Genomic DNA, 24,990 nt, shown 5'->3' with positions numbered 1-24,990 from the left:
CTATGAACAATAGTAATAAACAATAGGAGTAATAGTAGCGATGCATAAATTCTAGCGAACCTACTAACCTACGTGTGGCTGTACATTTTTTGTCCCCCCAAAAACTTTTACAGGACTTTTACAGGACAACCCTGCAGCGCTTTTGCTTTTGAAACTCACTCGCACCGCAAAAGATTGACACAGTGTTGAGTGGCTGCGGAACTGCTGTGTAAGGAGTTTTGTGTTTCCTTCTGTCATCAACACCACTACTGTATTAAAGTTTCGTTTTTACTGAAGTAGAAAATGTACACAACATTGTCGACCGTTTCCTAAACGTTAAACGCGGACTTAACCCCTAGTGCGTTTGCCTCACAATCTTTCCATTCGAATGCCTATTCGAATTCCTGTTCAGCTCTCGTCAAACGGTGTTCCAACACCGCATCAAGTCGCTCCTTCCAGTTCCTTTTAGTTCCCGCTTACATTAGAATTCTTACCTGTGCCTTATCACCAGTTTCCGTGTTCTACGAATGATTCTTGCGCTTGCGTTTCACTTTGCATCTCATTTCAGGTCCCCTGCAGCCAGTGGTTATCATAAGCGTATCCTTTGTAGTTGGTTTTATTTCTAGGTCTGTTTCGCTTAACGCTAATTCGAAGTAAATTTTGTTTAATCAATGCGATTTCTTTTTCTATTCTGCATTCTATCATATTGAATTTCTTTAATTGTTCCAAGCAGATAATAACTAAGCCTTCCGCCATGTGGCTGTTTCAAACGTTACGTACAATATTTATAAATGAGAGTCAACACTCCGCCATTAGCCGACCCGTCGACGGTGCTGAATGTGTGTGCTTGAAGAAGTAATTGAATGAATGTATGACATCGTTTGCGCAAATAATGTGTGGACTACGTCGCGGAATAGTACTTTGTGAAAATGGAATCCCTTTCCCAGTTCAATTCAGTGAAGGACAGCATCCAAAAAAGGGGCTAAATGACTTTGTAACTTCCGATCGGATTTGCGGATGGTTTGGCAATCGACTGTCTGCATATAGTGCCATTAAGTGCGCTGATGTAGCAGGATAGAAAGCTACGATTCCGAGGAACTTCGATTCCTTATAGCTGCCAATGTGCATTCAATTGTGGAACTGCGATAGTGTAATAAATTCTATGAAAAGCTAACCGTCAACAACAAGCATTAAATGACATAATTTAAACGAATTTAGTAGTGTAGCTGCTCTAGGTTGATAACTTTAACATATTCAGTGTTCCTGACAGGTGCAAAGATTTACTGAATCAGGAAGCCCTATAAAATGGTCGTCGAAAAGGTGGCCATTTACAAGTAATTAACCCCCGATAAGTTGATAGTAAATTTAAACTAACGCGTTCTACGAAATGCTTTAGACATCCAATGCAAAAACGGAATAAAATCATACTTTCAACAGGATTTTTGAAAATACGGCTACGCCTTGCCTTGTGAACAGAATGAGTAAGTATTACACAAACTTGGCTACTGGACCACTAGAGTGCCAACGTCCGATTACAGGTAAGCATTATTAAAAGACGCATTGGGTTTATGCTAGCTTTAGTTCCTCGAACAGGCCGATACGATACAGCTTTTTAATTTGAATGGAAAGTAGAATACAGCAAACAAATGATCGAAGAACAGAAATGAACGAACGTATTGCTCGCGACGCCGTTTTGCCAAGCTGCCCACAACTGCAAACTGCAATCGGTTGGAATTTTTAGCAAATTAGTACGTTAGAGCTCCACACAGAAACAGGCGCAGGGACGCACACTCTCGCAAAAGCACACTCTCTTGTTGCCGCCGATCAATCGATCGTCAGATGGTGGCGAAAACAGTTAAAATTATCTCAGTCTAGCGAAGGGCAGCGCACGTGAACACGTGGGTTTGTGCCATGTCCTCCCGTGACCCTTTTTTGGCAGTCGGCGTTCGTGTCGGCGCGACAGATCGACCCCCTCACCCCGCGGCGTAGAAGAGGCGTGTCTACGGTTCGCTGCTGCTGGCCGTACTCGTCGTCGTCGTCGGCAGCGGAGCCGCCGCACTGTCACTATCGTCCTGATCGTTCGCTTCCAGCGACCGATACTCGGAGTCGGCCGAATCACTGACATCGTCCGCGATCGTCGGCGGATTGTTAGTAGCGTAAAGCAGATGGTGGTTCTGTGGGTGATCCGCCACACAGTCACCACCGCTCAGTTCCGAGGCGCTCATCGAGTCGGTACCCATCGATGCCGCCAATCCGGTGCGAATGGTGACGATGGAGGTGTCAGTAGCGCTTGTGTAGCATGACAGAATGACCTGTGGTGGAGATGTTACCGAGGGAGAGATAGAGAGATAAAGAGCGAATGCTGTGGCATATGATGGCTGGCACTAGTGTTGTTGTCCGGGTCTATTAGTTTACAAAGCCGTAAACAGGGCTTTGTGGTGTTTTTCGTGGTTTTATGCTGTTCGTATGAAGATGTGATGAATGATGTCGATAATCTTAGATATGATATTTACAACGCAGCGATCGATCTCCGAACAACGCCACGGCGAAGATGCACCTGAGATGCGGAGAAGATGAAATTCAAAGCGACTAAGAGGAACAGAGAAGGTCTTCTAGAAGAACAAATTGAAAGCAGTGCGAGATTGATGGTCACAATACAAATCTCAGATATTGGCACATTCACGAATGCCAAAGAAACGGACTAATCTACAGCTAATGGGTCAAAAACAATCAGGAAAGCCAAACATCGTTCCAGTTCGGGTGCAGAACATTGTGATTTTAGAAAGAAATGTAATGTTTTTAGAATAATTTCATTGTTTTTTATTTAAACTACCTTGTTATCCGTTCAGTATCCTTTCGGATTTAAGCACTGCTCAACACGGCCCGTCCTACGCTTCTGTTCGCTTTTTCGTTCCTTTTCTAAATCAAAAACTTCACTCGGTTCCGCTCCCGCTGGTCCGGCCACGCGTGTGGTCCCCCAAATAACCGTGAGTCACCTGCAACTACGCGATATGCACCGCACACGGCAGCACAGTAGTGTTCACTTTTTGATTCATTTTGCGTCTGCACCCCACAGCCCTGTGTCCTGTGTCACCTCCTGATCACCTGAGAGAAATCAAATGAAAGCTGCGCGTGTTTGTAAAATGGTTGGTTTCCTTTTCTTTTGTTTTCGGTCGAAACAATTCGGTACGCTACTATCACCCTATCACACCCTATCATCGAACAACACCACCTAAATATGCATCATCACGTGTTCCCACATCATTATCATCATCATCATGCTTATCCTTCTTCATTCCTCGTCGCCGTTGAGAAGTAGAAAAGCTTTAAGCAGCATCAACTGGAGAGAACCGAAGGAGGATCATCGTCAGTGAGTATTAAACCATTTGGAGTCAAGCAATGGGCCGCGATAGTAAGCAGCAGCCCAGGGAGCCCTAAAGTGAAATGTTTTAGCACTGTTTGGTGTTGTGAGGGAAAGCGATCGAACTTAAATAGCGTGCACAGAACCACAGCCATGCTGGAGTTTGCAAAGTGTTCGGCTACGTGAGCACCAAAAGCCAAGCAGGTAAACTACGAATTTAAAACAAAATTCTAATAAAAATCGGAACAAATAAAAATTAATTGAAAGAGCGAACACATTTAGGCACTAGAACGGTTTCTAGCAAAACAATATACAGTTAATGATTTGGGATGAACTTAAATATGTAGAGCATTTAGCATTTCGAGCATGTTGCAGTCCTTATTATAGTGCGATAAGCTAGGAATTGTAAGAGGAGATGATTGCAAAACATTAAAACAGAAAATGTGAAGTTCAAAGTTCGAAGATCGTACTTTTTCCAACGAAACCTAAGAAAAGTGACCATCTACGTCTTACATCACTGGCACATTTACAATAAAGCATAATGTGGAAGAAATCCGATTTCCGAACGTAGTGTGACATGAAAAGAAAATGCTTTGGATGATGATGATAATGATGCGTGATGATGAATGTGGCCGTGGGATGAGAACGATAGTGGCGATGCACGCGCCTTCACTTGACACTAGGGCCGAAAAGTGTAATATGCCGTGTTCGTGGCCCTTGTGTTTCCCAATGCTAAAAATCGGAGCAAAATGTTACATGGATGAAATGAATCGGACTTAGACTGGCCACGGCGGCCGGGCGAGTAAGCGTGGACGAAATATGAGTGATGGTTACGAGTGGTTACACGCATCTGGCACCCTCTTCCGTCTTCTAAACAGGTCACTCATCCCGAGCAGAACCGAACCGACAGTGCTGGGAGTGTGACAAGAAACGAAAAGGGACGAAACGAAACACTATCACAAATAGAAATTTACCGTCGCACTGCCGCCACCGCCACCGCTTTCTTCGGCCACCAGCTCCTCGCCATCGTCGACCAGCCGGTCCGGGTCTTCCTCTTCGCAGACGCTCTGATAGCGAATGCGATCGATACTTCCGTCGGACCCGATCACCGGCGGAATGTCGTCCTCGTCCGTGATGCTGACGTTGCGCTCCCGGTAGCTGCTGCGCTGCTGGTCCACCACACCGGAATCGATCATATCGCGGCTGGATCCTGTCGGTGATTTGCTTCCTTCGCCAGCCGGCGACCCAGGCGATCTGATCTTCATCGATGGTGGTACTTCCGTTTGTGCGAATGAATCAATCAGTCGAATGGCATAGCTACTGGGCGTAGTGGTCGAGGCCGTAGTAACACGCGTACCGTCGGTACCACTACTCTCGTTCACCTGAATCGTGACGGTGGCGGGTGGCGCACGAGGATCCTCCGCGTTGACTACAACGCCGCCACTGCTACCGGAGCTACTTTTACTCGACGATGAACGGCCACCTACAAGGTACAGAACAGTGGCGAAGTGACCGCGTTAAAAAGTGGTTTCAACTGACTATCACCACACGCAAGGAGCGCAACAAACCTTTGCCTTTCCTCTGCAGACTGATCGGTTTCAGCTTGATGCGGTAGAACTGGGTACCCCGCGCTACCCGATACCGGTTGTCGTCCCGCCGGGCATGGCAGAACTCCTTGTACACCACGGTCCCGATGCCAAACGAGACCATCGGGATTACACCCGGTACCAGTGGCTGAAGGTTTAGCTCCTCGTAGCTACTTTCGTGTACGAAGAAGAGAAACTTGGAATCCTGCAAAAGACCCAGCAACCATTCATTAGCGACTGTGAAAAGCAGATACGTGTCTAGTGATCGCAACGAACCTGCACTATCGTGTACTGCGTGTACGCCGGGTTAAAGACGAACGTCACGGTGTCACCTTCACTGCAACTCACCAACTGTGCCGCGTCCTTTCGCTGGTTCTCAAACTCACGGGCCAGCGATTGTCGCTCTTGGCGCAGGGCGTAAACCGTGTGCCGCTGGCAAACCAGTTCATCCGCCAGCTTCTGCCGCTCGGCTTCGACCGTTTCGAGCTGGTTGCGATAGTTGGTCTCGTTCAGGCTCAACTCCGGATCCGTCAGCGATTGGATCGTTTCCTTCATGCGCCGATTCTCACGCACCAACAGTGCCTCTTTCTCCCGCATTTCCTCAAGCTGCCGGTCCTTTTCCTCCAGGATGCGCTTGTACACATCCTGACTGCCACTACCGGTCGGTGTAGTTCCGGGGGAACCACCACCGCTGCCAGTGTACGAACGATGCAACCGATTTCCAGCAGCTCCGCTGCCGCCGGCAGCGATCGCATTGCTCTCCCACCGTTGACGTTCTTCCTCGACCGCCGCCTTGATTTTATTTTTCAATGTCTGGTCAAACTCTTCCCGCGCTTGGCCCAGTATTTGTACGTGCAGCGCCAAATCGATCGTGTCCGGCTTCTCGATTTTTTCGAGGCTCGTATCAGACGGTGACTTGTCGACGCTTGCCATCAGCTTGTACCGACCGCGCAGCGTTTCGATGTCCGTACGGTGCCGATGCTCGAGCTGTTCGACCGCTTCCTCGATCGCCCGCTTCCGGTCCACGGCAGCCTCGGCCAGCTGGCTCTCCAGGCGATCAATCACCCCGCGCATCTCACTAATCTGGTCACTCAACTGGCGCTTCTCTTGCTCGTAGCTGGCCACCGTCGCAATGTGACTCGCCTTCATTGTGCTGTTGTCCGCCCGAAGCGACTGCACTTCGTCGTCCTTCTGGTGGATGCTTTTACGCAGATCGTTCATCTCTAGCTCGTGATCGACCGTTAGCTGCTGGATCGTTTCTCGCTCGCGGTTACGCGCCAACGCCTGCATATCGGTCCACGCCCGGTTGATGGCACCCAGCTGCGCCTGGAACTGGGCGCGATTCGTGTCGGATTCGGTTCGCACACTCGTCAGCTGCTCGCGCAACACACTGATCGATTGCTGCGTCAGCTCGTGGACACTTCCCAGCAACCCCTTCAGCCGTTCCACCTCGAGCCGCGTGCTGCCAAGGTTGTCCTGCAAGCAGCCGGAGAGTAATAGCGTCAGTTAGAAACCGTCGGAACGGCTGTGAGGATCGAACACTGATGTGGATTGTTTGAAAAAGTCGTCCAGAAGTCGAGGTCGTCGTGTGATCGTTAACGGTGAATGGTCGTCCATTTGCACTAAGCAATGTCTTTCGATTTAGTCTTCGTGGTCGTCCAGAAACAAATGAATAAATAATCACAAACATCATCTAAATCATACCCTCTAAATGAACGAAAAGGCCTAACTTCATCATTTAAACAGATGAAACAGTTGATTCTCTATGAAATCAGAGCAAATAAAAATGCTACCCTTCTTTGCCAAATAAAAATCATTCAATTAGTTTAGTTTTACATGTTCTTTGGCTTCACGGCATGAATTTTATACTACTTCAGGATCCGATCTATTGACTACTTTAAAACAGCGCCAAGCAAATTCGTCCAGTTCTGCCTGTACCCTAAAATGAACAGAACCGTAAAGCAACGAATCCAACAAACGGCAACAAAATAAAGGTGCAGCAAAATTGTCAAACAAACACACGAACTAGCTTCGATACTATGGAAAAGAACACACCGTAAATCCTAAGAAAGTAGAACAAAAATCGAACAGTACATCCGTTAAGACGTTCGTGCGTGCCCTAGAGAACTTTGTTTGGCGCTTCTTTCTTATCTTCTATACCTGCAGCAGCAAAATGATGGTTCCCTCATCATAACTGCCACGGCCACTGACCAGACAGTCGCGAACTGTTTGACGCACTTCCAGCTGCGGATGCTGCAGTTGAGGATGCTGCTGCTGAAGCTGGCGCTGGTAAACCCGCTCAACGCTGGTCGCACTTGATGGTAGCGATTCGTCGATGTAGAACTCACTATTGATAAATTCCCCTTCGTCACCCGGTGACTTCATTGGGTGGCGGCCACTGCTGCTGCTACCGACGGTGGTCAACAGTGACGCAAAAGTGGAACCCACTGCTCCCGTCACGTTGTCCACCACCAGCAGCTCCTGGGAGCTGGAGCGATCCGAAAACGAGGAAGTGCGCGTCGAGCAGGAACCGAGTGGCGGCGGATGTCCTGCTTTGCGTACTTTCCGGTCAACCGTCCGGCGACCGTCATTGGCATTGAATTCCTGCTCGCCGCTCTCCACGGAACCGTTCTCAGGCCCTGTTCCGGTTTCGCTAGCAGCGCTTTTTACACTTGTCATCGTCTTCGTCGTCGTTGTCGTCGTTAAAATGTTAGTACTGCAGCTACTGGCAGCGTTACTAGCTGTAGTCGCTGTGAGAGTAGTGTTAGTGGTAGGAATTGTGTCGTTATAGCGCACCTCTGTCAGTGTTTCCGCGCACACCTTCTCGACCGTTTCCGTCGACGTCGACACACTGCAGGTGGCGACCGGTAGGCTCCGCTCGGCGTGCTCGTCGTCGCCGCCACCGACTTGTGTCGCTTCGTCGTGCCGTTCGGTGCTTTGGTCGTGCACCTTCTCGAACTCATCCGTGTCGGTTTCCGATTCGGCACCAACCTGAACCCTGGGATCGGGAAGAGTGACAAGACACTGTAGAATCTGCCCAGGATCCACTACCACATCGCACAGCCACACAAACCACTTACTTTTCACTACTTTGCCGCGCTGGATCCTGGGAGTCATTGCTTTTGCTCGCTCCAGAACCGGAAGTGTCGTCCTTGTTGGTGCTGTTGGTGCTGTTCTGCTGTTGCTGCGCATTTTGCTGCTGCTCTACCGATCGTGTTTGAAAGAAATCTATCACAGAAGCTATATTCGGTAGCGGAATTTGTTCCGTCAGCTCAGGCAGAAAGCGAGACAGCTCCTCGAGATCTGCGGAATCAAAAACAGATTTGCTTGTTAGCGGGGGACAGTACACCTCTCCGTAGGGTCACTAGCAGCGTTTACCCTGCTTATCCAAAGCTGGTAGACTAGAATCGAACACCGACGGGGCCTGGATGGCGTAGGACGGTGGCAAATCGCTCATTCCGGGGAACAGGCTGCTGAGGAAGTGGCCCTCGAACTGCGCAGTAAACTCCTGCCGACGCATGACCTCCTCGTTGTGTATCGTCATCAGGCGGCACGCCAAATCGGAAGCCCACTGGAGGAAAAGGTTGCACACCTGTATTAACGCGAGCCAGCCCGCAGCAGCAGTTTCACCTTCCACTTACCCTTAGAAAAGAGCTGGAAAACATTCGACGCCGAACGACTTCGGTGACGGCGCTTACGTACATGCACGGTGCCATGTGGATCTGCTCGATGATGCTGAGGTGCTTCTGGAGCCGCTTCAGCGACGTCCGATAGAACAGCATATAGTTGTCATGCTCACTCACCTTCGTTTCCACACTTATAATGTACCTGGAACGTAGGAAAAAGAATGGGCCACGATCAAGAGTTGCCCTGCCTTGCGCCACCGTCGCAGCACTTACGCTAATCTCTTCGTTATATTATCACTCAGCTGATCCTTAGCCACGGTGCAGCGGCGACGATAATCGAACATCTTTTTGTGATTATCCAGCATCAGCCGGAGGTGGTTTTGGTGCGACGTACACAGATCTGGCAGTATCGACGCATCGCCGAGGATGTTGGCGCGCGTCTGATTCATCTGGATGCTCTGCGCCAGCTCGTTCTGGTCCTGTACGATCTTTTTCGCATCCGCCAGCAGCTGATCGAGACCACACAGGCGTTCCTCCAAGCCCTTCACCACCTTAATATCATTCTTTAGGTTGGCACCAATAAACGAAACAAGAGAGAAATTGGCAGATTAGTGAAACCGCGAAACACAGACCTTCCTCCCGTGCGTCCAACAATCGAACGTACATTTTGGGACATGTTCACCGCTTTGGCAATGCGATCGTTGAAGGTCGTGAGCAGCTTTCGGTCGAACTTGTCCAGCTCGATGCGACACTCTTCGGCCATCCGCTTGAGCGTTAGTTGGCCCTCGGAAGCCGATATCCAATCGAGCAGCGAAATACCCTTGGCACGTTCCGTTTCCGTCAGTGTGGCGGCACCGGCCGACTCTTCTGCTTCAGCGGACGCCTTTTGCGTGTCATCGGTCGTCGATTCGTTGGGCTGTGATGTTTCGCCGGAAGCCAGTGCCTTCGTGGCGGATGTCTGTTGCGACTCGCTGGCTTGGCTCGCCGACGGCGGTTTAGAACCTGCACTGCCGACCGAGCTCGAACCGGCCGTCGCGGAACTGTGGTGGAACACCTCGTCAAACACGCCGTACGGGCGCGATTCCGCGTTTTCCATCAAAGTGGACAGAATCGGTATGTCCGCTAGTTCTTGTAGATTCTTGTCAAAGCTACGGTGAGATCGTATAAGATCGAATAAGATTTACGGGATAGGGAAAAGGGTACAACAGAGGGTTTGCGTTGGAAATCAGGCCTAAACTCACTGCTGCAAAATGTCGCTTTGCTCCTCTCGCTGCCGCAGATGCTCTTCATAGTAGCGGAAGAAGTTTTCACACCGTTCGGTAAACTCCTTCACCGTGTCCTCCATGTTGGCGACCACCGCAGCCCAGCCCTGCTGCTGCAGGTGTTGCTCGTGGACCAGCGCTTCACATCGCTTAAACTCCTCGCGTGCCATCTCGCAGATCTTGGCAGCCAACTGGGTGCGCGCCACCACGGTCTGGTAGGACACTGGAAGCTCCAGGCTTTTCTGCACCAGCGCAGCCAGATCGACTTCCGCTGTGTTGGGTAAAAGGAAGCAAGCTTCTGGTTAGAGCCCCGCGCTACCGGTGCAAGAGCGTGTGGAAGGTCCACTTACTGTTATTCGGCCCAGTTGAAGCCGGTGGCAGATCCTTGATGTTGGTGCTGAACATGTAGATCGGGTTCGTGTCGGTACCGGTGGCGTAGTTGCAGACGCGACTATCGTTCACCAGCAGCTCGCCACCGCTGACGAGCAGCACGATGCTGCGGGCCGGTATCGCATGATGGCGTTCGATCACCTCCTTCAGCTTCCGGATGCTGCAAAAAAGCCGAAAAAAGATCATTAATTATTTCTGCTCTCACTGGTAATGCTACCCGTGTGTTGGGTGATCGGCCGACAACTTACTCCTCGAACATCCAGTTCATATCGAAGGTCATCATGCGACCTTGGTCCACGTGAAACACATACATCATGTTGTTCTGTGTGGACCACTAGCAGCTACCAGCTCCCAATTTGGGGATCAATTGCCACAGGACTCCGAGCGCAGCTCGAGCCCGCCCTTCTGGACCACGGTCGCCTCCACCAACCGTCTCACGCCTGCTTCGCGCCTCCTATCCCACCAAATGGCCGCATTCATCTATCCAAAATGCGCTCCACCGCTCCCCTTTCGGACACCACTCCGAGTCGATCGCTTCGGAGAGGTCTTTCGAAAGGGACGAACCGAAAGGGACGAATGGTGTCACCCGCGCAGTGGATCACTGATCTCGTACTGTACTTTCCTGTGTCGTCTTTCCCTCATAAACAAACACGCGTTCTCCGTTCGGTGGCCCGCAATACTTGTTTGGCACGCGTTTCCTTAGATTGCACACTCCAAACACTCACACACCCACCGATCGTCAGTCGGTCCGTCGCGTCCCGTTGCCGCGACGCAATTATGGCAGTATCGATGACCTCGCGGCTCGCATGGTCACCACACGACTAATATTATTTGTATTGCAATATCAATGCACACGCGTGTCGGTTTTGGGGTCGATCGCACCGCGTGACTGTTGCTTTCACTCCGGTATTATCATGACCACGCCGCCGCTGTCCTTCTGTGGCAATGTAATGTTCGCCCGCTCTGCACTATCAACTAGTTCCGTTCTTTTCTCGTGGGATCGTCACGCGGCGGCTGAAAGAAAAGGAAGGAAAAAGAGCATTTTTAGCCGTTTCATTTCACCCACTTTTCCCGCGGCGGCTGTTGCATGGTGCCACAGCCGCCACAACGCTCGCGCTAAGCAACATGATCGCGATCGCGATCATCAAGCCGATGATGACGGTGCAAGGCGCGAGCGTCAAAATAATGCAACGCCAATCGCGATCGTCGCTCCAACACACCCTCGGGAACAGCGCTGCGGCCGCCACCGCCGTTGCAATAATGTTGCCGCCTGTCGGTCTGCCCTGCACTGCGCATTAGCATTCCCCACGGGATGAGACGGTGGGGAAGATAAAGTGGCGCATCAAACCGCAACCCCTTCAGACCCCCAGACTGAGACCCCCGCATTCGAGTAAAGAGATATTTGTTTTCCCGCATTGTGCACGGTTCGCGCCATGAGACAGTACAGTTTAAAAACAACCACTTTGTGACTCCTACTACAGCCGAGCGATTGATAATGAAAATCAGCACAAACTACAATCTAGAAAAACAAGTTTATACCCTACGAAGACGGGCAGCCTAACAGAATCAGATATCCTGACGTGTCGTCTACCGTCTAGACGCAGATTTTCAACTGCCGACAACAATTCGTTCGCCGCGGGGTAACGTCACTTGGTAACATTCGCGCGTACCCAGCCGGTTGATATCAAAACAAGGCTCTCGAACACTAATCCCCTTACCAACCGGGAGCTTCCCTGGTGGACAGTAAACTGACGGTACGTCCATCCGAGCGAGCACTTCGGCTAAACCTCGTGGGAGCTGTGTGGTGGCGATTGCCGCAGCTGAAGCTCGTCTTCCCTTTCACCGCAGCCACACTACTGTCACACTCCATGCGTCACGTTTTAATACTCGCTTGCCGCGGGAACGGCAGGCTCCTCACCCATTATCACGCGTCATGTTACTGTTTTTCTCGTGATTTTCGCTTTTCAATCTCCCCCCGGAACCGGTGGACAAAGTTGCAAGTCGCGGCGACGACTAGTGTCTACGAGCAGGAGGGCCGAGTGGCCGAGACCCCGATGCACACTAAGGGCGGCGCCTGAGTAGAGTGCGGTTTATTTTCGTCTGTGACCGCCCCACCGGCGCAAGTCAATCAAGTCTTTGTTTCCTGCTTGCTACTGTCACGTTTGCTGCACTTGAGATGGATTCTGTGGAATGAATGTCAGATTAGAAGCCGTTGGTAAATAACTCTCCGCCGGCTGGTGTCGACTGACCGCCGCATTCTAATCTTGCCATTTTGCTTACCAACCACGGTGTTGCCCAACCAAACGCGACGCCTGATTATTCCGATCACGGTGCGCCAAGAAACACCCAAAACGGTACGCTGCAATTTGCATGAACCGCCCCGCGAATCAGTGTTCCGAAGTTGCCGATATTTTCTACAATCTGAAACGGTGGCAATGATAGCGCACGATACGATCTTTACGCAAACGTCATGCCATCCCCATGTTTGTTACGGTTCATGAAAGTTCCACTCCCCACACCACACGATAATCGGCCACGCGGTCCCGCTTTGATAGTGGCTCATGTTACGGAGGAGGAGCACGGGCCGTGCCCTAAGAGGAAACATCGACAACGACAACGGGAGGATCAGCCTCAAACGTGCGCGCCCGTGCGCAGCAGGGTGGTGGGTGAAATTACGCATTAGACGCCATACGATTCCCGTCCCCAGTTGTGTGGTGGCCTCGGCGACTCGACGGGGAAAACATCTGACCCACGCGAGAGAGCGACGAGATACGGACGTGTGGACAAAAATAATAACAAAAATCCGACCCCACCCAACCGAGCCGGACGGGAACGAACGGGAACGGCTACTGGTAGGTGGTGGACCGGAGATCCTACCTCAACGCAAAACAATCTCCCCACTGACCTAATTACGGTGCCCGATGGACTGTGGCGGGTAGTGAGGATCGATGCACGGACGATTGTGGCCAACGCACACACGGAACCGGGGCACACTCTATCCGCAGGCGCAGACGGCGTGAATTAAGAGGTAAACATCACACGGTACAGATAGACGAGTGGGACAGCCCGGCAGCTGAGGCAACAACAGTAGAAGCCCGTTCGCCACACATACACGACATCAGCCTAAATGTCGTAAAGATTATTTACGTCGTCGTCACCACCTTCGGCCACCGCGGGTTGATGGTGGAGAGAATGTGGTGCACACTCACGCTCGAGATAACGGCAGGCCCGACGGAAAGTGCGTCGACATCAAGCTCCCTCGCGCACACAGTCATCGTCCATCTTATCACCGTAGAAATTTCGGCACTTCATGGTAAATGGGTCGAATGCCGATTGAATGAAGGGCTAGAATGTAAAAGACAAGAACCGATCGGGAACTCCTTTACCCACCAACGTTCAAGAACAACACAGGCAAACTCCAACGAGGAACCATGCTTCCAGTGGCACTTCATCAATCGTAACGATCCTTGGCGCCAGCGAATACCGGTAGCTGATCGTCGGAGGTCTTGCAATAGCGGAACACGTTTTCCAACTCTTTAGCCCAAGATTGATTTGACCGTCAGCCACACCAGCAGACACTGGTTAACCCTCCCCGCTCGGGTAGGTCGGTTGGCCTCCAAACACTCGAAATAGACCCACCGAGCATATGGTTTTACTCTGTAGGTAGCAGAGTGCAAAATTCCTTGCATTGTTTCGATGCGGTGAAGGACAACACTCGACGAAGATCATCTTCCGCATCGTTGATCGATGTTGGGGGCAGCGAATGGGTAATTTAGAAAATTTGCATGCTTCCGCTGGCGCGGTCTCATCGAGCTAAAAATTCTAGTCTCCCATTAAATATGGCTGGAAGGACAAAAAAACGACGAGAAAATTCCTACAACCCATCTATTACGCGCTCTCAAGATTCACCTTTCCGGGGGCTTGTTTTCGTTTTAACCACCACCGCCTGGTCATTAACTAGGCAGCAGCCCACGGTTCGTGTTACAGTAAATTGCGCATGATGGTCGGGTATTTTCTAGCCCATGGCGGCAGTGACACTGCAACAAACAGCCTCCTCACCACGCCGTTCCTTCGAGGGGGCGATAGTATCAAGCCGTTCCCACAATGATGCCACCGGTACCAATAGCAGTATCGTCGCTCGTCAACCAAGGAAACAGATGATCGTGGTTTGTGGTGGTGTTCTGCGCGTCTCGTTCTCCATCGATCGATCGACCACTCCATGAATGTGTATGTGAGGCACAAACTCGCTCGCAACAATTCGGTGTGTGGCCAACCTTACCAATACGGCTGCCAGTGCGTAAGTAGTTAATTGACGCGCCACCTTTGCACCGACTCTGAAATGATGGTCGCACCGCTTGAACCGAACCGAATTTAATGGACACAAACAGGTGAATCGCCCGTTGTTCTAGTGGTCACATGCGATGTGTCCTTCCACCAGAACAAAAAGAGAGCGTGCGTCAAAATCACAATCCGCTCGAATTTCGGTCACACGTCCGGTTTTCCCATGAGCTGTGAACTCATTACGCATTCTCGCGCTCTGATCGCACGCTCCTGCTGATGGTCCTTGAACCCACAGACCTTCTACTGTTTGCGTCAAACTTCGGCACGATCACCACGGTAGTGGTCTGGGTGGTCCGTCTTTATCCAATAGAGGGACGGGGGTCGCGCAGCCAGCTTTACTCACTTCCGTGAGTCACGCACGCGGCACACATTTGGGGCATTCTTGGGGCAGTATGGATGAAAGCACTTCACTCTTTTCGGTATTGTTTCACGATAAGATAAAATGCACAAAACAACTTCCACCAGAAAACACCGTTCCACACCGATCAGTACTTCCGTCTCGTTCACTCCTGTCGAGTTTTTCTCTAACACAGCACCGTTCACAACAAGCGCTTATCACTGCCCCAAGCATGGCGGTCGGCGATTTTCGAAGCGACTGTTGACATTGGACCATTGACTGGCACTGGGTGTTGAATAATTACGAAAGCCGTTTTCCGGGTTCCGGGGCTGTGTGTGCGCGAGAGCGGGAGAGATTGGACAGGGTCTACTATTTGTTTTTGCTATTTTATCGTACACTCACTTGGCCGTAAATTAGGGGGAAAACACGTTCATGGCAGATTGAAAAAACCATTACACAACGTAACGAAACATGGTATGTGCCGCCAATGTGCACTCTGATGCATATTTCATGAACGATTAGATCACAGTGCACCAGAACACGACTATTTGATCGAAGAAAGCAAACAGTGGCCTAGTTTTTGTGCGGGCATCAATGTAACTCGGCAGTAATTCTGTAAGGAATTCTGTATCTACTCGCCGGGAAGGAACCGGAAATAGCGCTCAAATATGTTTGCACCTTCACGCCTCTTACACCGAACCAAATTCCCATCACCCCCCGTGTAATTAAAAACAATATGTTTCGATTTGATAAGTGTATGTTTACTCGAACGAAACGGAAAAAGCGCGAACCGCACGCCGTTCGCGCGGCCAACCACGGCGAGGGATAAGGCCATGCGTGTCCTCCCACTTTGCTCACCCTGTCGCTTCGCTGCGTCGTTTGGGTAGCTCGGCCTCGGCCATTGGCAAACGGCTACTGCAAATCGATTTCAGTATTATCGACCCATTACATCAGCTGCCCGCCAGCAAATCGCTGCAATAAACACCCAGTGGTGCAGTTCTAAAACTCGGATTTGGGGGAGCGCCCGGCCGTCGGTTACCCCGGCCGATGGAACAGAAGCAATAGGCAGCCCAACCGATCGGTGTGCATCGCGAGGGAGCATGCACGTGCACCAGAATGTGATGCAAAATCGCGGCACGAGCGTGGCGTGGGGAGCTGACCGGTTGCTACTGTTGGTGACTGCCATTGGCATGGCAAAGAAGAACTCGTGAATCACCAGGTCTTCAGTCCCTGTAACGATTGGCCACGTTGTCGGGTGAGGAGGGTGCCCAACTGTTCACCGTTCCCGTGCACAAACCGTCTTCCATCTGCTTTCTCCTTCTCTCATCATCATCTTCGATGGTCGATTTCGTATGATAGCAAGCGGCTGCACGCACCAGCAGCCACAAGAACTGACACGCGATTGTCCCATTATCCTTGCGAAAGTCACACCCCGCACACAAACGTGAATGTGGTTTTTGTTGTGTTGTTGTTTCCGTACCATCCGCATACCGAGTCATGGTGACAATCGGAACTGGGAGCGAATCCGAAAGTAAACACAGTGAAAGCAACTCGACCGACTAGAGGAGCTATTTATCGCGTCATTCTTTCCGTTATCCTTTGTTTTTTGCAATACATTTTCCTGTTTGACACTTTCAACGAGTAGAACCCAGAAAGCAGAAACGGTCGAACGTCGTTCGCGCGAACACACGCAACACCCGCCGACGAGAGGCAGCGCACTGACGCAAAACATTTCCGCGCGGCACACAGGCACAGCGCGAAACCACCATACACATAGAAGGCGGCGAATGAACTCGTCCCAATCTCTTTGTTCGGACTGGATGGTAGTGCAAAAAAAAACAAGAATAAAGGGCCACTACACACCAGCGGGTTCGCGTGTACGTGTTTGGAACAATTTGCCCGTGGCGATCACACGCGCGATCACCACCAATCGCACTCGCGTGGCACACTCGCATACAGGCACACTCACTGATACACGCGATCAGCAGCGAAAGGGAAACGAATCGCACGATCGCGGAACATATGATTGGCCGAACGAGACCGAAGAAAGGGGACTGTTTGACGGACCAGCCTGACGCCGTGTGTCCGCGTATCATCCGCACCTTCCTTTCAGGCTAGTTTTTTTCCCTTTATTCCATTTACCTTTAACCGAAACCGGGCCCTTTAACGAGAGGGCTGGCCCCGAGGACGAAAGCGTTTGTATTTGTAAACATTGACTCTCTTTCACGACGGCGGCCATAGACCAGGCAGGCACACGGAGGTGTAGGGAGGCGTGCTGAATGAGGAAAGGAGGGCGCACGAGAATGACAGTTCGAAGGCAGCCCTTTTCGTTCCCCGCTGCCAAAGCGAGACAGGGCTAGGCGTGTGCATCGGTTCTATTTTCTGTGCCCGAGAAATGGCTCTAAACACTGCCTCTGCCTACTGCGCTCCCATTCACGAGAGCAAAAAGGTGAACAGGTATACACAACAAGCACACAGCGGACAGTCGCAGCAACCACGCACACACCTATCACAACACGCACGAGACGCACACTTGAGAAACGCACCATCTATTTTCCTCCAATAATTACTAGCTCTTACTGCGTGGGTCAGGATCGACGGCAAGACGACCCGCTTCGTCCCCGCCGTTGGCCCAAAATGAAACACAATCTGGATGGAGAAAATGAACCCGTTCCGCGCGCCGCACGGTGGAAACAACGGCGAAAAGGCAAACTCTTCACAACATCCAATCCAACTCTGATGTGCAACACTTACACAGAGGGCGAGTTAACCTTCAACCGCAACACAGGGTTGGCGATCCATCATCGGCCACAAAAACAACAACACCTAATGTGCATCCCCGCTATCTAACTTACCCCCGGGTTTACGTCACTTCCTATTCCTGGCCCTTATCGTGTGTTGTTTCTGTTCTGCACCTTTCGATGCGCGAATTTGTTATGATTCCCCTTGGCCCGCAGGTTCCGGCGTGTGTCGTCATGCCAAATGAATGTCGTACACAACAAAGACGCGCAGCTATGGCGTTTCAGCAAAAGTGCGATTCCCCTCCCGAAAACTCACTGTTGGCGACGTTCGCACTGGACACTACCTGTGCGAGGTTGGAAAAGTACGCTTCCAACGCATCGATTGGTCATCGAAGGACGGCCACCACCCGCACTAACTAAACCGTGAACCGTTCTTCTCGGACGGAAGACGATGAGGGTACGAAACTTTGACGGGAGATTACCTCAGCCAGCCAGCGAAACAACTTACCGTAGCGAACGGCGAAGGAAGATTTCCCGTGGCTCTGTTGTCGCGTTGTTTTCCTTTCCGTCGTGCTCTTCTTCGCCCTGCACGCACACTGTCTTCTGCTGCAGAGTGTTACCAGTTGTATCCTTTATCCTGCCTAAATATCTACCGTAACTAAGTAAAACACTACGCACTACACTTAGGCTATATAGTACAATTTTCTCGCGGACGACACGAGGCGCTACTCTTTGCTTTTCAATGGATAGAGCAGCAGGAAAAGAATGATAAACACGGGCAACTAAATTAAGTGTTCTAACTCGTTCTAAATGTCAAACATGTTCTAAACGAAATCAAGTTTTCCCTTTTTCTCGACAGCTGATTTACTCGAGCACATTTTCGAGCTCGAATTTTCGCCATTACGGACAAATTGTCCCTGCGGCTAGTGCGATTCGGAAATATTCTCAACACTGCAAATTTGTTTCCGAATTGTTGAATTGTTCTTCAATTTGCTGCTATTCAATCTTGCTGTTTGGTTTAGTTCGTCTTCTACAAGCATGTGTGCAATTCTTATCAGCATTCCGTCGTATATTACTATTTGTTTACTCGTTTGCCCTTAAACAATAAATACACTTTATTTTCGATTTTACGTGCTATACCCTTTTCTAGCCGAATTGTTCCATCCGTTGCTTGGCCGTGACCCAGTCCTTCACAAACATGTCGTACTGTCGCTGGCTCTTGCACACAATGATCAACGATTTCGGGCGACAGCCAAGGGCCATCAGCTGTTCCATTCGTTTCTTTGTCGTCTGCAGACTGTGCATCAGGATGCGGGGATTGAGCGCAATGTCCTGCGGCGTATAGTCCAGCTCTTCCAACAAGTAATCGATCACTTTCTTCACCTTCGTAATGCGCACATTGCGTACCGAGGGCACCTTGATGATGATCGCGTTGGCCACCTCTCTGCTAACGCCTAACCGTTTGCAAAAGTACTCGACAATCGTTTCGTTCTCGCCCAACAGGTCACCATTCTCCTTCGTCAGCAAAAGTGACTTCTCGAGCACCACGTCCGGACAGCGCACCATCCATGGCATTAACTTTTTGCCGCGCACCTGCTTCGCTCGCGCGATCCGTTCGGCGACTATGGCGGGCGAGTACTTGAACGCCCACAGATCGGCCAGTATGTCTTCGGGGTTCATGTGTTGCATGAATAGTTGCATATTGTCCACGAAACTTTCCCTCGGTATGCGGAACATGAACGTTCGCCGAGCGAACTGGGCCGTCACATCGTCCGCAGCCAGACCGGTGCAATCGGCGAAATAGTAGATCCTATTCGTACTGTCCGACTCTAGCTGATCGTTGTTGAGGTTGTGAACGATCTTCTTCAATTGGTACACGGCCAGCGCACACAGCGGTATCACATCGTTTAGGTCGCGCAGACACTTCAATCCCTCCAGATAGGTTACCTTCTGTTGTAAATCGACCCGCCGCGAGTTCAAAATGGTTGCATGTTTGTGGATCGCCTCCGCCGTTATGCGCTTCTCGAGCAGCAGCTCCATGTTCTCGACCTGCGAAACAGCCCCCTTGCATCGGCTGTAGATTTCGCGTGCCGTTTCCTCCGAACAGCCGAGCAGCGTTTCCGTTCGCTTGATGACAAATGTTTCGAACCAAACACAGGTAACGGCGTCTTTAAACTCCGGCTGCTTACCCTTCTCGATCACGGCTTCAAACGACTTGCCGAGTGCAATATCCGGTACGCGGACCATCCACGGTTTGATCTTCTGGAGTGGGGAATTTTGGAGCGCATTCAGGCGCTCCCGAATCGATTTGGGCGCATAAGCCAACACCGAAAGGTGTCGCACCACATCGGCCGGTTCTAGATGGTCTAGGCAGATGTTTAGGTTGGTGATGAATTTATTCACCGCGATGCGGTACACGCGAATATTTGAAGCGAAAAACTTTACGACCTGACCGACTTCGGTGTTGGTTTTTTTGCTCACATAGTTCAACCGGTTGCCATCTTCAATAGTTTCTGCTCGGGCATTTGTCACCATCTTTTCGATAGCCGTGGTCGGTAATCTGAGAAACGGTGCCAGTACGGTAAACTGTGTAACGCCCGGCATTTCTTTGAGTAGTTTTATCTTATCCCTTAGCTCACCTACAAACGGAAAGGTGTTAGTAGTGCTCGAAGAAACCCTCCTTTGGAAGCGCATTACTTGTCTGTACTGAGAGGACTTTGGGATCCTCGTAGATATACTTTTCGTCCACGCCATGTTCTCGCAGCAGGTCAATGTTATCCGTTAGCAGCTTTGGGGCGAACACACGCAGTGCTTTCTTGTTCGCTTTGTACAGCATTTCCGATTGCACATCGCTACAGTTTAAGAGCGCTTTCATTCGTGACTTTAGTTTCTCTTTTGGCCAAATAGAATCATCGAGCGGTTCCAGCGGTAAGTCGTCATCAACGCGGAACGCTCGACGCAACGGACCCACTCCATGCCCTTCTGGAGAGACACCTACGAATATTGACCTCGTGTGCAATAATCCACACTTTCTCGGCACTGCTTGTATCCACTTGAACATGATTGAATACTAACATAACACTATCGAGAAAAGTAAAAATTATGGTCTTCCCGGCCTGTTCGATAATCGCCGACCGGCGAGCTGTTGTGATGAAAGTCGCGTGGGAAACGTCAAGTAAAACCAAACAAACAAAACCCTTCAGCAGCGTACATTTCATGAGCAGAAGCAAGGTGGCGCTTAATTTTAAGTTAAACTCCGCCAATTGCATATACATTGCAGATTTGCATAAAAATTGTATGAAAAGCATATTTGATGGTTAAATAATCCCCTTTTCCTTTTATCAGCCGTATTTAAGTAGAAATCCACCGATTAGGCAAAACAGCTGACGAGTTTGAAGTTTCTTTTCGCCACCTCAAATTTGACAGCTTGCCAACAAATCATTTTATTCTTTGATTTCTAATTGGTAAACAATTGGTGTAATAATCAAGTTTGCCTTAACCAGTGAAAGAGTTGGTTGTAAAATGATAAAACTAGATGAATTCGTGTCGGTTAGTGACATCACCACCCCGGAAGGTATCGACGATGTATGCGAAAGGATATCGGACAAGGAGGTTCGGCTTACCAATGGATGTTTATTGAGTTTGCAATTCACGCCACTCGTTTTGTTCTAGAAACAAATCGATACACGACTGGAGGAGATTCTTTCGCAGCAGTGTCAGCTGGAGGCCAAGATGCGTGGCATCGGTGTTGCCCTCTGCAGCCTTACCCTAGTGTCGGAGAAGAGTCAACATCTTTCGGAAATGATCAACCACACGGCTTCGCTGGCTGAAAGTGTGAGCGCCAAAGTTAGGCGACTGGACGAGGCACGAGTGAGTAGAAGGGATCAATCTAAAGAGCGTGGCGTATTTGATGGCGAGTGTTTAACTTATCTAAATTCCATCTTCAGAGTCGCGTATCGGAGTGCCAGCAGCGGGTGCACGATTTGATCGACTTGCAGCTTTGTAGCCAGGGCGTTATGAGTGCGATCCGGGAGGAAGACTTTGAGCAGGGCGCTGCCCACGTGAACCGCTTTCTTTCGATGGATAAAACTCTCCTTCAGAAGACCGCCGACGATGTGAGCGGCTCGATAACGTCGGTCAGCAAGGCGGTCTCGACGCTCGAGAAAGCGACGATACAGATCCGGCAGATGGTGAACCAGAAGTTTGACGAGGCTGTCAAAAAGGACGATCTGGCGTCGGTGGAGCGATTTTTCAAAATCTTTCCCCTACTCGGCATGCACGACGAGGGCCTGGAGAAGTTTATCACCTACATCTGCGGCAAACTGCAGGCAAAGGCGACAAAAGAGCTCCGCTCATCGATGGACATTGCTAAAGCGGAGAAGCGCACGGCCGTGGCGTACGCTGATACGTTAACGATCTTATTGGAAAATATTGCCCGCGTGATCGAAGTAAATCAGGCCATCATCGAAAACTGCTACGGGCCGGGTCGTTTGGTGCAGATCTGTCGCGTCTTGCAGCGGGAGTGTGACGACGAAGTGACAAAGTGTGTGCAGGAGTTTAACCGAAATCGACAAACGGGGCGAAGGATCGCGCAGATTAACGACTACATCAAGGGTGCGGGCAACAGCTCGGCAATGGGCCACTACAGGAAAGCATCCGGTGGTGGTGGATCCATGGACAAGCTGAACGCCAAGGATATCGACAGCCTCATCGGAGAGATCACGATTATGCATTCACGGGCTGAGCTGTACGTAAAGTTCATCAAACGTCGGTGTACTGTAAGTGGCACAAGAAATCGTGCATTCAAGTATGAATCGGTCTGATAAAAAGTAATGTTTGTAAAATTTTCTACCTCCCAGAACGACTTAGAGAAAAGCTCTCTTGATGCCTCGGTTAAGGAAGAGCGACTGGCGGAACTGAACATGTTGCTGCAAAAGTCGCGTCTCAATACCCAAATGCAGGAGCTGCTTAGCACATACCTGCAGTTCGAGCGCTACTTTATGGAGGAAAGCGTCTTGAAGGCGATCGCACTCGACAGTCTCGAGGACGGTCAGCAATGCTCGAGCATGTTGGACGATGTATTTTTCATCGTGCGCAAGTGCATTCGTCGATCGAACGGCACCCAATCGCTGGACGGGGTGTGCGCGGTGCTCAACAATGCGGCCAGCTGCCTCGAGGAGGACTTCATGCGGGCCCTCAAGTCACCGCTGAAAGCGGGCTATCCCACGGGTTATCTCGATCTTGCGCAAGCGTATAACGCATTCCAAAGCTCACTGCAGCATGGACGGCTACAGACGAGCGATGCGGATCAGGCGCGGGGCCGATTCGTGGCAGCCCTCAACAACGCGGACATGTCGACCGAGTTCATCGAAACGCTGTGCAAAATGATGGGCGAAGAAATAGAGGGAACACTCCCTGGCATAAGTGGACGCGAGAAGGAAAAGCTGGACAGTTGTCTTGGCGGATTGCGAGCCGTAGGCGATTCGCTGAAGACGTTGATCGATTTTGGCTTCCAGCAGCTGCGTTCGTCAGCCATCAAGCCCCGGATACACCCCTGGGTGGATCAGTTCGTTACGCACAACCACAATCTGACCGAGGAAGAGCTGGCCACGTACGAAGCGGGCGAAACGTTCGCCCAGTTCCTGATCGTGCAGATCGACGGGTTGCTGAATTCGTTTAAGGTAGCACTCACGGTACGCAATTACGATGCCCTCGTTAGTATCATCACGAGCGAAATTACCGCACGGATGGAGCGCGCAATCAAGAAGACGACGTTCAACCGGCTCGGAGGGTTGGTGTTGGATCAGGAGGTACGAGCGTTGGCCACATTTCTTACCGGGGCCACATCGTGGTCGGTAAGGGACAAGCTGGCAAAGCTTCTGCAGATGGGCACCATCCTAAATCTGGAGACTGTTTCCGAGTTGCCTGAGTACTGGGAGTCATCGTCGGCCAGCTGGCGGTTGACGGCCAACGAAGTACGCTCGATACTAGCGCTAAGGTAAGAAGCCGAGAAACTCCAATTGCACCGGGCCAACGTATTCATCCTTTCCGTGTTTCGTTTTTCTTTTGCAGAATCGATTTCAAAATGGAGGACATAAAAAAGCTGAAACTTTAACTGCTAATAAACAAATAGGCAACGAAAAGTGTATTAATTTTAAACTGATCTTTGTTCAAAGTATGGAATTATCGCCGAATAGAACCTTCCACATTGAGCGTTCAAAGCGAAACCTTCTGCTTGACGAATGCGTTACTAGAGTTGAAGTAAATGTACAGTAGAGCCGCGGACAGTCTCGATTGGGAGTCGAGCCGCTGGACATCGTGGGCCCACTCCACCTTACCCCAATGGCCTTGCTGAAATTCTTCCTCGAGGCGAGCCAGCTGCACTGCTCGCTCCGTCGTCAAATGACGATCGGCACAGGCCATCGTTAGAATGATCGATTTGATCGTATCGACGGCAAACACGAATCCGTGCAGGGCAGCCGTGTTGTAGGAGGCAAAGTATCGTCCCACGTTCATGGCCATCCCCGGCGCAAACGTTGGCACGGTCAGGGAGTCCGTTGAGGCGAGGTTGATTTCGTACCGTTTGTTGCACCACTCGATGATGGGATCCCACTCCTGAACTTGCAGCTTTTTTAGCTCCGGTTCTTGCTGCGAAAAGTTTATGAAAAGCATATGCTATGAAAGGATACCATTGAATGCGACATTCCGATCTTACGCTTGAGTGAAAGAGTATCGTGTCGGTGGTCATGTAGTTCACCAAGTAATTCACCATATCGTGCTTCTGAATGCTGTTGGGGTTGTCGATGAACGTGCTGCTTAAGGCGGTCTATCGCCGAAACGGAGAAACAATCGGAATAAGAACCTTATGAACAGACGCACCGCCTATTTGCCTACCAAATGCATCGTCGATCGATCAACCACTTCCTTCTGTGCGTCCCACTCGGTGGCGATGGCAATGGCCAGCGGTTCGCTTTCGACGTAGAACGGTTGTCCTTTGGGAGTTTTTAGCTTCCGGCTGTCGAGTGTAATTTCATATCGCCCATTGCTCGAGATGACGCCAGTATTTCGGTAGAACCGCTTTGGTGGTGCGGCTGAAAGAAAAGATGTTGTTAGACAGTGTCTGTTTCTCTGTCAACGATTTTTACCCACCATAATTTCGTATACTGTTTTGCAATTTCGGCCGTGGCGCAATCCGTAAAACTTTCGAAAGGCACGAACGCAACATTTCGACCGCCTATTGGTTTGCTTATGTAAATTCAGGAATCGTCTATTGACAACCGGTTGCTTTTGTTACGAATAAAGGCAAGAAAGGAACAAGAAAAGGCCGACCAAGAAAAGTGTGTGCAATTTCGGCTTCGGTTTCAAAG

General features: G+C 50.5%; 4 protein-coding genes across 4 annotated transcripts; 1 reads left to right on the top strand and 3 right to left on the bottom strand.

Annotated features, from left to right (window-relative positions):
* Window positions 1–473: 473 nt before the first annotated feature.
* LOC131211878 (RB1-inducible coiled-coil protein 1) lies at window positions 474–10,520 on the bottom strand. The gene is made up of 13 exons (XM_058205541.1): window positions 10,453–10,520; window positions 10,165–10,364; window positions 9,794–10,085; window positions 9,217–9,700; window positions 8,826–9,115; window positions 8,568–8,754; window positions 8,305–8,497; window positions 8,007–8,229; window positions 7,723–7,924; window positions 5,203–6,402; window positions 4,909–5,131; window positions 4,315–4,823; window positions 474–2,291 (listed from the first exon to the last, which is right to left on the bottom strand). Exons 1-13 carry the CDS (start codon window positions 10,518–10,520, stop codon window positions 1,980–1,982), a joined length of 4,383 nt encoding a protein of 1,460 aa, XP_058061524.1. The 3' UTR covers window positions 474–1,979.
* Window positions 10,521–18,769: 8,249 nt separating this feature from the next.
* LOC131210460 (uncharacterized) lies at window positions 18,770–20,684 on the bottom strand. Its single transcript, XM_058203715.1, has 2 exons — window positions 20,321–20,684; window positions 18,770–20,262 (listed from the first exon to the last, which is right to left on the bottom strand). Exons 1-2 carry the CDS (start codon window positions 20,682–20,684, stop codon window positions 18,770–18,772), a joined length of 1,857 nt encoding a protein of 618 aa, XP_058059698.1.
* A 420-nt stretch (window positions 20,685–21,104) lies between these two features.
* Window positions 21,105–23,758, top strand: LOC131208910 (conserved oligomeric Golgi complex subunit 4). The gene is made up of 5 exons (XM_058201849.1): window positions 21,105–21,235; window positions 21,296–21,493; window positions 21,571–22,401; window positions 22,483–23,621; window positions 23,696–23,758. The coding sequence occupies exons 1-5, from the start codon at window positions 21,146–21,148 to the stop codon at window positions 23,736–23,738; spliced, it is 2,301 nt and encodes a 766-aa protein (XP_058057832.1). The 5' UTR covers window positions 21,105–21,145; the 3' UTR covers window positions 23,739–23,758.
* Window positions 23,759–23,780: 22 nt separating this feature from the next.
* Window positions 23,781–24,889, bottom strand: LOC131208909 (ATP synthase mitochondrial F1 complex assembly factor 2). Its single transcript, XM_058201848.1, has 4 exons — window positions 24,773–24,889; window positions 24,518–24,714; window positions 24,339–24,449; window positions 23,781–24,271 (listed from the first exon to the last, which is right to left on the bottom strand). The coding sequence occupies exons 1-4, from the start codon at window positions 24,846–24,848 to the stop codon at window positions 23,840–23,842; spliced, it is 816 nt and encodes a 271-aa protein (XP_058057831.1). The 5' UTR covers window positions 24,849–24,889; the 3' UTR covers window positions 23,781–23,839.
* Window positions 24,890–24,990: the final 101 nt, after the last annotated feature.

This window comes from Anopheles bellator, chromosome 2 (genome assembly GCF_943735745.2).
Source record: "Anopheles bellator chromosome 2, idAnoBellAS_SP24_06.2, whole genome shotgun sequence".
Classification (NCBI taxonomy): domain Eukaryota; kingdom Metazoa; phylum Arthropoda; class Insecta; order Diptera; family Culicidae; genus Anopheles; species Anopheles bellator.
Note: the sequence above shows the minus strand (reverse complement) of the source record. Positions and strands in the feature narration are given on the sequence as shown.